Raw genomic sequence first — 11083 nt, forward strand, 5'->3', positions numbered from 1 at the left:
TGAGCCACCGGGCCGGCCCGAGACCTTCTTTTCTGATATCAGTACTTTAGTACTATCAATTTCCCTCTAAGTACTGCTTTACCTACATCCCACAGACTTTGATACATTGTGTTTTCATTTTTATTTAGTTTAAAATACTTTTTAATGTCATTTTGGCTTCCTCTTTGAAGATGAGTTACTTAGAAGTGTGTTATTTAGTTTCCAAGTTGTTGGGAATCTTGTAGATACCTTTCTAGCTCTGACTTCTAGTTTAATTTTACTGTGGTCAGAGAGCATACTTTTATGATATGAAATTTTTAAAATTTACTGAGACTTATTTTATGGTTCCGAATATGTAAATGTTATTTCTGAGTCTAGGACACCAGCTAGAATCACAGGCTAGAGCAGCTGGGGGGAAAGACGTGCCTCCTTAGAGGGTTGCGTGTATAATACTCCAACCAGAGGGCCTGGCACACAGTTAGTACTCACAGGGCATCATGGATTAATATTATCATTTATGGGGAAGGCAGAGGGAGGTGATGAGTTCAGATCTGAGCAAGTTTGGAGAACCTGCAGGATGGAGGCTGGAGAGAAGAGCACCACTGGTCACTGGGGGTTGGGTATGGAGCTCAGAGGGGGAACAGATGTTGGAGCTGATATGGTTGGATGGTGCCTAGGGTGAGGGTAGTGGGAAGCCATCAGATTGAGCCAGGACATCTTTCAGCCTCAAGAGTAGCCAAGAGCTCTGGGCACCTGAGCATATGCAGACCAGGCTGGTCCCAGTAGAATGGCTACTGCTGCTTTCTTCTCCTGTGGGTAAATGTCTGCCCCCACCCACACCTCATGGTGGTTCTAACCAAGTCCTGTTATGTTCTGTTTCCAGATTGGAAGAAACGTTTCATTGGCATACGGATGAGGACTATCACACCAAGGTGAGTGTCTGAAGGAAGCCGTCCCCTGCTGCCCTCCATTGTCGTCCCTCACCTCAGCCCTCCTCCTAGCCATGCCTGGCCACCTGCAGGTGCGAGCCAGATGAACTCAGGCTTCTGCGCCTCTGCTGAGACCAGTCCCTCTGCCTGGAATACCTTTCTCCCTTTAGCCTGATAGATTCCTTTGGTTCCCTCAGGACTTCATTCAAGTGCCCCTCCTCCAGGAAGCCCCCTAGGTTAGCATCTTGTGGTTGCCATAACAAACTACCACAAACTTGGCTTAAAACAACAGAAATTCATTCTCTCACAGTTCTGAAAGCCAGAAGTCCACAGTCAGCAGGGCTGTGCTCCCACTGAAGCCTCTTGGGGAGGGGGGAGTCCTTTGGCCCTCCCAGCTCCTGGTGACTCCAGGTGTTTCTTAGGTTATACCTGCATCACTCTGATCTCTGCCTCTGTCCTCACATGGCCTCCTTCTTTCTGTATGTCCGTGTCACATTCTCCATCTTCGTTTACTTGTAAAAACACCAGTCATTGGGTTTAGGGCCCGCCCTAAGTCAGGATGATCTCATCTAGAGATCCTTAACCAGTTACATCTGCAAAGACCCTATTTCCGAACGAGGTCACAGTCTGAGGTTCTGAGTGGACATGAATGTTAAGGGGCTGCTCAGTGGGAGCACGTGCCTTCCCGTCGCGTGCACAGCTGTGCTTCCCTCCTCAGCATTGCATTGGTCCTGTGGCATCAGTATTGTCTGTTTGTGCCCCCACCCCACCAGGTCTACAACAGAGCGGGTGTCTGGGAATACTGAATGAGTGCAATGAAGAAGGGGGTGGGGAAAAGGAGGGAGACAGAGGAAGCGAGGGCACTAGGGAGGGAGGAGAATGCAGTTAAGCTCGAGGATTTGAAGAAGGAAGAGGTCACTGCATTGGGGAGCTCTGGGAAGAACTAAGGCGTGCTCAACGGACTACACCCTCCAATCCACGGAGTCCCTAAAATGATCGTTCTTCCTATTTCAGCCACTGTTAATCTGGGGGTTAAATCTAAAGGCAATTTGTAATCAAGACCAATATACCAATTTATCTTTGACATGTGTTCTTTATTTGTCTCTTTCATCCATCCATCCATCCATCCACCCATCCATCTGGTCACCCATCCTTCTACCTTCCTTCTTTTCTCTCACCCCGACTCCCACCCCACCTCCCATCGATTCACCACCCCGTCTCCATACTGCTCACCATGCACCTTCACTAAGGTTTCTCTTGAGGAGCCCAGGTTGAGTGGGGGACACAGACAAGAGCTAGTGAGAACCCAGATGGTCGGTGGCAAGACAGGCCAGTGTAGGAGCCCAAGGAGGCTCCTTGTCTGGCCTGGGCGGAGGGGTAGCTCTGTGCCTTCAGAGGCTAGGGAGAAGGGCCTTAACTGTGCAACTGTCTTTGCAGTTTGGTGGAAGAACTAAAGGCCAGCAACCCAGACTTCCCAGAGGTCGGCAGTGGGATTTATGTGCAAGAGGTTGTTCCAAATTCACCGTCTCAGAGGTAGGCTCCTCAGAGGGGGCGGGGGGACTGGATGGGAAACCGTCAGACATCCTGGTGGGCCTGGGGCCTGGGCTGGGCCTGTTTCACTGCCCTTGAGCTTCCTGGCAAGATGTGACGTGGAAGTGGCCGGTGGGACGCTGGCCTGGCCTGTCAGCCAGGGACAGGCTGGAGAGATGAAGCCTCTTTTAGAGCATTGGCCATGCCCTTCTGGGGCCTGAATGTCAGGCAGAGCGGTGGAGGCCCAGCCTAAGAAACAGCCTGACTCTCACCGGCCCAGTGGGCTGGCCTGGGTCTTTCTATTTCCTCATCTGCAAAATGGACATGACTCAGCCTACTCTTTCTATTCCCGGAGACTTTATCAAGGTCAAGTGCTGGGGAATGTTGAGTGTTGCAACACCATGAGCTGAGGCAGACACCAGCGAGGTCACTGCACAGTTGCATGGGTAATCCAGGCCCCTAGAAGGGTTCTGGGCAAGTCCCTTCCCCTCCTTGGGCCTCGGTCTCCACCAATACTCTCAGTGGGCTGCAGCAGATCAATGGTTTCTGAACTCATTCCGGGAGCTGGAGACAGCCCACCCTGGGGCTTGGGGCTGCTGCAAGGGGCAAGGGCAGGCAGGCGTTCCGCCCCCACAGCGCCTTCAGCCAAACAGGGCCTCTTCTTTCCATTCTATGTGCTGTGCTGCTCTAGGAGACCGTACTGGAAGGCACAGGCCCCCCAGGTCCTCTGTAGTGACCACAGGTAGCACACATGCCCAGCCCGCAGCACGCCTGCAGTGAAATTGTTGAAATGTAGCTCTGTGATGCCAAAGGGTAACCACCCAAACTCAGACCCTTTATTCAGGGTTGCTGTGCTCTGCTGAATTCAGCAGGGCGGTGATGGAGAGTGGCCATGTGCCAGGCACCCTGAGGGCCAGACAGGTGAGAATGGTGGTGACTGACTGCTGATGACCAGGCTGCATCATGAGCTGGGTGCTCCACACGTGTCTCGGGTGCTCCTCACTGCAGCTCAGGAGGTGTGGGCTACTGCTTTCACCCCACTTCACAGATGGGGAGACTGAGGCTTAGGGAAGTTGGCCCTCTGAGGCCCGGATCCTGGCGCTGTGGCCCAGACATCTAATACTATGCCTCCCAGCCTGGCCTGCCTGCCTTCCGGGTGGCGGTGAGGTCACAGCGAGTAGGATACAGAAGAAGGCTGGCCCTGTGAGCTCTGCCCCCTATGCCATGGCCCTGTGAGCTCTGCCCCCTATGCCAAAGTCCATGTAAGAAACGTCCAAACCTGTAGACAGTTTCTGTAAGAGTTAATTGGAGCCAAACAGATGCCATCTGCCGGGGAGCAAGACCTCGAATGCTCTGGAGAATAATAGTTTCATAGTTTCTTCTATGCATTTGGAGTTAAGGAGGGCACAAGGAAGATGGCCTGGAGGTGGGAAAGCCAGCCAGGGATTAGATTACAGGAGAGTTAAGGAGACTGTGCTCTCTTGAGGGTGAAGGCCCCCTTGAAGGGGTGTTACTTCCCGTACTTCAAAGGTGTGTTAATCTAGATGAAGGAGAACGATGGACAGGACTGGTTTAAGACCTTTCACTCAAGAAGTTAGAGGCTGGGGCGTGAGGACCCACCAGACCTGCCCAGTTAGGGATTTGGGATCAGATTCCCGTGAGGTCACCTTCTGTACAACCCCTTTTTCCGTCCACATGAAAGTCTTAGAAACTGCAGCAGCGTCAGAATCAATCGCCTGGATCTCACTGTAATTTGCAAAGCATGTCCCCACACAGGACTGCAGGTGTGGAAATTGAGGCTCAAAGGGGCCAAGTACCTTGCCCGAGGTGGCCCAGCTAGGAAGCTGCATCCAGATCTGGAACCCAGCCCTCCTGGTGTATGGAAGTAGATTGAAAGAACATGGGTCCATCGTAGGACATTGGTTTTCATTCAGTGTAAGAGCCTTGCAGTCGGGGCTCTGATCTTACCTGTTGAAATGAATTTTCTTAAACTGCTGCTCTTAGACCTAGTTGTGCCCTGACAGGGCCCAAGCCTGATGGGCTGCGGTGACCGCGTGTCTCTTCTCTTGGCAGAGGGGGCATCCAAGATGGCGACATCATCGTCAAGGTCAACGGGCGCCCTCTGGCGGACTCGAGCGAGCTGCAGGAGGCGGTGCTGACTGAGTCCCCACTGCTGCTAGAGGTACGGCGGGGGAATGACGACCTGCTGTTCAACATCGCGCCTGAGGTGGTCCTGTGAAGGTGAGGCCACCTCCGCCCATCGCCGAGCACCGGAGCCTGCAGCGGAGGACAGGTGCCAGCCCACTGGCTCCACCCGGAGTCGCCGCCTCCCTGGGGTCAGGACGAAGGACTGAAGTCGGTCCTCAGCAGAGCCAGGGGCCTCCTCCCGGCTGTCCAGGGACAAAGCCACAGTCTAGACTTGGCCAGGGGTCTGCCTGTCAGCCTTGGGAGCGTTGGCTCCTGTATCACGGTACCCACGGGGGCAGCCCGGTGTCCCCCTTGTACAAAAGCTCCTGAGGGCCACCTTTCAAGTTCCCCGGATAATGTAAAATGATTCTGATACTTGAGAAGACTCCTCTATAGTCCCTGGAAGTCCACCATCTCTCCCACCTTCCTGCCTTTGCACCTGATACCTCTGTCTGAAATGCCCACTCTGCTTCTCCCCCACCCTCCCCTCACCAGCTCTCACCTCAGGTGTCAGCTCCCAAGCCTCCCTGGGCCCCGTGTCAAATGACCGAGGCTGTCTGCCCCTGGAGGGCAGGCCATGTCTGACCTCCTGGGGAGCCAGGTGTGGCGGGCCTGGCCCCGAGCAGGCCCCCAGGGATGTCCTCTGGCCATCTGTCTGAGCCCTGCAGCTGGAGGTGAGGTTCCCCTCCCCAGGCGGGAGAGAAGCTGGCAGGGAGCAGCCTGTGTCAACCCCCTCTGGAAGTCGGCTTGTCCTCTGGGAAGTGACCGTGCTGAGGTGGGCAGAGGACGCTGGGACCTGCTGGGAGGAGGGGGCTACAAGGACTGAGCCACTTGGCCTCCCATGTGCTGATCTGTGTGGAGCGGCCTACTCAGGGGCTGCCCTGCCTCAGCAGGAAGGACCCTCCTCTCAGCGGGGAGCCGTGCCTTGCGAGGTATATTTGTGAGCTTCGCTTTACAGTCGACCCCCCATGTTGCTTATACTGTGTTTCTCTACTGTATGGAAATTAAAGTTTACAAGCACATGGTTCTTAGCCAGCAGGGGCGTTTGGGGCACCCACCCCCACCGGCCACAGCTTCTCCTGGGACCCAGAGCCGACATCAGTAGGCATGAGCGACACCCAGACACTCAGGTCTCTGTTCCCCCACTTACCCTAACTTCGTGGTCTTGGGCAAGACACCTCCTTCCCACCTACCTTGGTGTCTCCCCTTATACAGGATGGAAACTGAGACCACCAACTTCCTGGCAAGTGGGCAGAGCACTTGGAAAGGTGCCTGGCTGACAATGAGTCCCTGCCGTGCTGTGTGTACTCAGCAGATGACAAAGCTTTCCCTACATCTGCTCTGTGTCACCATCACCAACACCACCCAGAGATGGGGAAATGAGTACAGAGCATTTGTACAATGGGAAGAGACGTAGCAGGTTGCAGGTGGGCAGGGTCTGCCACCAGCTGGCCTCTGGACAGCTCTGTGACCATGCCCACCTTCTCCCTGGGGGGGGATGGGGCAGAGTGAACTGCAGAACTTCAAGCCTGGGACTCGACAGAACGACCCCGCCATGGGGTTAATTCTAAGAGATGGTCTCAGGTAGCCATGGCGGCCGTCAGAATCCTGTTCGGTACCTCAGAGGGACTCACAGGAGAACCCTGAAGACAGGCACACTGACCATGGGTGACACTGGGTGTGGCCCGCTCTGTGCACTGCAGCCAGCCAGAGCGGGGAAATTGGACCAAGAGCACCCAGCGCCCATGCCCGGAAAAAGACCAAGAAGTGTTGCAAGCAGCTTTTTAATGCAGGCACAGTGAGCTGGCTCACCGTCCCAGTTTTGCAATCTTCCAGCTCAGATTATCACGTGCACTGGCACCCCTCCCACACCCAGTGCTAACCAGACCCCACTGGGGAGGAAGGGGCTGGGCACAGAGGTGGCCCTGCAAGGCTTCTCCCAGTCTTTACCAGGCCATGGTGCCCACCTCCTGCTGGCCTGCCTGCCTCCACCTCCAACTGCCAGTGTCTTCTGGAAAAGTCAGAGCCTGGCCAGGAGCCTGGTTCAGCCACAGGGTGGGGCTGCCCACTTCCTAACCACCCCCACCCCTCCACTCCTCCCCAGTGTGGGTCAAACCCAACAGACCCCGTGCCATCCCAACACCCCCTCCCACTTTTCTCCTGCCCACCTCCCATCTAGAATAGTCCTAATGCCCGAAGTCCATCCACCCCCCCAGGCCTCCACTCTCACTCTTGGGCAGGCCTTCTGCTTTCCACAGACGCGCAGTGGCTCACAGAGTGTGGTCCTTGTTCCTCCATCTCTGACCCCCTGGACCAGGAACCCAGAGGCCACATGGCTGAGAGGAAGGAGCCCAGTAGTGCTGGGGAAGAGGTGCGGGATAAGGTCACCCGTGTGATGGACCCAGGAAGAGGGCGAGCTGGGTGCAGTGCGTGGAGAGCGAGTTCTGGAGTCACCGAGGGCCAGGCTTTCAAGAGGGATCTGAAGTCCAAGATCAAGGAGGGGTCCATCCGGTTCCTGGCTCACAGACAGTTGCGCCGTGGCTGTGAGCTCACCTTGTGGGAGGCGGGGAGAACGAGCTGAGTGGCTTCTTATAGGGACAGCAGTCTCATTAGGAAGACCCCACCCTCCTCTAACCACTCACCTCCCAAAGCCCCCAGCTCCACACACCATCACGCTCGCGTTTGGGCTTCAGCAGATGAATTTGGGGTGGGGGCACATAATCCAGTCCATGGCACAGACACTAAGGCAGGGCGGGGAGAGAAGCCAACTGAGGGATGTGACATTGAGGTAGTGGCCTCTGGGGTAAAGCCCACCAGAGACCCTCTGAGAACTGCCGATGAGCTCGGAAGCGTCCCGTGCGGCACAGGAAACTGGCAGCATTCACGCGCAGACCCCACCCTCTCTCGTTCTTGTTCCCGGGGCTGCCCTGCGTGAGGCCGAGCTAGTGTTCCCAGGGCTGGAGAGAACCGTCAGGCCTCGGGGCAGTGCTGACAGCCCAGAACTGTGCCGCGCAGCTGCAGTGCAGGTGACCTCAGGAGGGACGGCGTGAGCGGGGTAGCCACAGCCCCTGCTGTCCTCATCTTGAGAGACAGGCAGTAGAGGAATGCGGAAGCCCCGACCCCTGCCCAGCAGATGCCCATGGTTCACTCATTTCCAGCACCTAGATGGGCAGCCCAGCTCCCACCTCAGGGCACTCACAGAACCTTCTTTTCCCTGAGGTCTGGAGCAGTGGGGGAAGAGGGAGGGGAGCCGGCTGACAGCCAGCTTCGCTCTAAAGCCGTGAGAAGGTTCCTGACAAGGTCTGGCCCCAAAAGTACCCCCAAACATCACTTCCTCTCGCTCCCTGCCACCAGCCCCCGGGTAACCATAACCATCACCCCTTTGGCCTCAGGTTGGCCATGTGTGAAACAGAGAGATGGGACATGGGGGTCTCTGAGCTCAGAGTGAGTGATCTGGGCAGTGGACTCGGCTCTGCCCCTCCCTGGCTGACCTCTCTTGGGGACCTCAGCTCTGCCCTTCTGCATCCAGGGGGGCCAGTGATTGCCACCCCCAGGAGGAGGGACCCTTCACCTAATACTGGGGCTGTGGCTCACTCACCCCGCTGGCCCTGCCCCAGTGGAAGTGGGCTCTGTGGTGTTCAAGGCCTCTGACCTCTTCCAGCCACCCGACTGGGTGGAGCTGGCCTCCCAGCTGCTCTTCCAGCTGTGCTTGGCGAAAAACAACTTTTTCAGAGCCTGCCAGCTGCCACAATTGTGCAATCCTCTGGGTTCTTGACGCAACCCATCACAGGCCCCCGTGTCTAAAAGCCCCATTGGACAGAGATGGACACTGAGGTCAGAGAGAAGGACTTGGGGTCACACATGAGCGAGTGGCTGGCTTCCAGGCAACTAGGGCTGGGCTCCTGACTCCCCCTCAGTCTGGGCTGCAGCAGACAGCTGTGGTCACAGCTGCAGCAGCACAAACATGCACTGCCCGAGGGTGTGGGGTGGGGCTAGGGTCTCCAGGAGAAGCAAGTCCTGTGGGCATCGGACTCGTGGGTCATCTTCCTTCCAGAGGCCCTCCCCACCCCTCTGGGACAAGTGGACCCTGAACACGGTGACCAACGATGGAAATTCAGGAATGGGTCAGATTGGAGGGAGGGAGCAGGGGTACCTGGCACTGTTTCCCGGCTTTGAGCAGCTCCTGGGGGAGCCTGGGCTGGACGCCTGCCTGCCAACACCTGCCCCAGCTCTGTGTCTGTATATAAGGCGTTCTGCCCCAGTTGCTCCCCTCCCCTCGGCCCCAGGCAGCCAGATGCTCATCTACCCCACTCACAGCCCAGATGGCTGTCCTGTTCTCGGTCCTGTTCACCAGGCATTTGGGGATCCCTGCTGCTCTCATCTCCCTCCTCTCCACGCCCCTCTCCATCCCTGGGCCTGTGTGCAAGCGACTCCCTCAACCTGGGCCCTCTCTGGGGTTCCCCTCTGCTTGCTTCACTCCCACGGACCATCCCCTCCAGGGATGGGCTGAAAAACAGCCCTGAAGTTGTCCATCTCAGAAACCCCTGGAACCTGTGAATGTCACCTCACATGACCAAAGGGACCTGGCAGCTGTAAGCAAGTCAAGGATACTGAGATGGGAGCTTCTCTTGGATTCTCTGGATGGCCCCATGGAACCTCAGGGTCCTTATGAGAGGGGGGCAGAGGGTCAGAGGAGGAGATGTGAGGATGGCAGCAATAGGTTGGGTGACACGAGAGACGGGGCTGAAGAATGCAGGGACTTCAAAAACCTGAGAAAGCTGTTACCTTCCTGAAGCTTGATTATTTTAGATTTATGTGTCGATACACAACCCAACAGGAATTGATTTTGGTATATAGCACAAGCAGAGGTCAAGTTTGCTTCTCTATCCGGACATGTGGGTTAGTAATTGTCCCCTAAACCATTTATTCAAAAGGCAATTCTTTTCTCCTTTGTCACCAACCAATCTCCCATAATCGGCTAGGTCTTTTTCCAGCCACCTAGGGTCCTATTGCTCTTTCTATCCTTACCCCTTCGCTATTTAGGTTTATGATATATTTTGTTATTTAGTGCACTGAAACCATGCATATTGTACTACTCTTCCTTCAAGGGTGCTTAGCTATTCCCAACTCTTTGCTTTTCATATATATTTTAAAATAAGTTTATCAAGCTCCACTTCATGTGAATTTGGTTAGAATGACATTGGGTATTCCTCCATTTATCTAAATTTTCATTAATTTCTCCCAATACTGTTGTATAACCTTCTGTGTAAATAGCTTATATTTGATACTGCAAATAATACACTTTATTTTTTTATTTCTCACTGTTAATATATAGAGTTGTTTTTATTACTTCTTAATTTTTCATAATTTTAAAAATATTGGCCTTATATCCAGCAACCTTCCCTTGTTAACTCTAACTATATCAACAGGTTATTTTTGGATTTTCTACATACTCAGTCAAATCATCTGTAAGTAACGAGTTTTATTTCTTCCTTTCCAATCCTAATACCATTTACTTCTTTTTCTTGCCTTATTGCAGTGGCTAAAGCCTCTAGTTCAGTGTTGTATAGAATTAATTATGATCGACATCTTAATCTTGTTCCTGATCTCAAAAGGAATGCTTTCAGCGTTTCACCATTAAAAATAAGGTTTGCTGTAGGTTTTTTGTAGTCATTCTTTATCAGTTTAAGAAAGTTCCCTTTTATTCCTATTCGCTAAGAGTTTTTATTATGCATGAATATTGAATTTTAACAGAAGCCTTTTCTGCTTCTACTAAAATGATCACATGATGTCCTCCTTTGTTCTGTTAATGTAGTGAAATCCCTGGATATTGAAATATTTTACCAACCTTGCATTACTGGACAAAACCCAATTTTACTATGATGAAGCACCCTCTTTAAATTTTTTGTTAATATTTTGCTTGAGATTTTGGTGTTCCTATGTGCAACAGGTCTATAATTTACCTAATGTTCACATTGGAGTTTGCTCCAAGATTTTTCTGACCTCATTTTACGACTTGGGCAGTGTTTACTCTTTTTCTGTTCTCTGGGAGAGTCTGTTTTAGATTGGCATTATTTCTCTCTTAAACAGTGATAGAGATATTTCCTGCCTGCTCCCACAGACGTGGCACCGTGGTCGGCCCCAGTGGGAAGCTGCCTGTTTACGAGATTAACTACACCGTGCCTCCGCATGCATTTTTATACTGTATTTGGGTAGGAAGTGTCGATACGCTGGGTCATCCAAGGGCTGGGCCGTGATCTGGCCTCTGTCCGCGGGAGTCACAGCCTCTGCCAACAGTCCGTGTCATCCACGAGTGGAGCCGTTTTCTATTTTGGTGTCACGGAGCTCATGGATGGGATTCAAATTAGCCAATAACTGACAATGTGTTTGCGTTTAGAGCTGAATTGGGTGTAAAAATAGTTCTGGGAGAAGTGGCTGCCAAGGCTGGTATTCTGTGT

At 53.5% G+C, this 11083-nt stretch overlaps 1 protein-coding gene across 1 annotated transcript in view; it reads left to right on the forward strand.

Moving 5' to 3' along the window:
* HTRA3 (HtrA serine peptidase 3) overlaps nucleotides 1-5649 on the forward strand; it is a 25263-nt gene extending 19614 nt beyond the window's left edge. Inside the window, 3 exon segments of the mRNA XM_081049329.1 lie at nucleotides 863-911; nucleotides 2346-2441; nucleotides 4512-5649. Of these exon segments, the coding sequence (XP_080905455.1) occupies nucleotides 863-911; nucleotides 2346-2441; nucleotides 4512-4677 (311 nt within the window). The 3' untranslated portion in view covers nucleotides 4678-5649.
* Nucleotides 5650-11083: the final 5434 nt, after the last annotated feature.

This window comes from Rhinolophus hipposideros, assembly GCF_964194185.1.
Source record: "Rhinolophus hipposideros genome assembly, chromosome: 1".
Lineage (NCBI taxonomy): Eukaryota > Metazoa > Chordata > Mammalia > Chiroptera > Rhinolophidae > Rhinolophus > Rhinolophus hipposideros.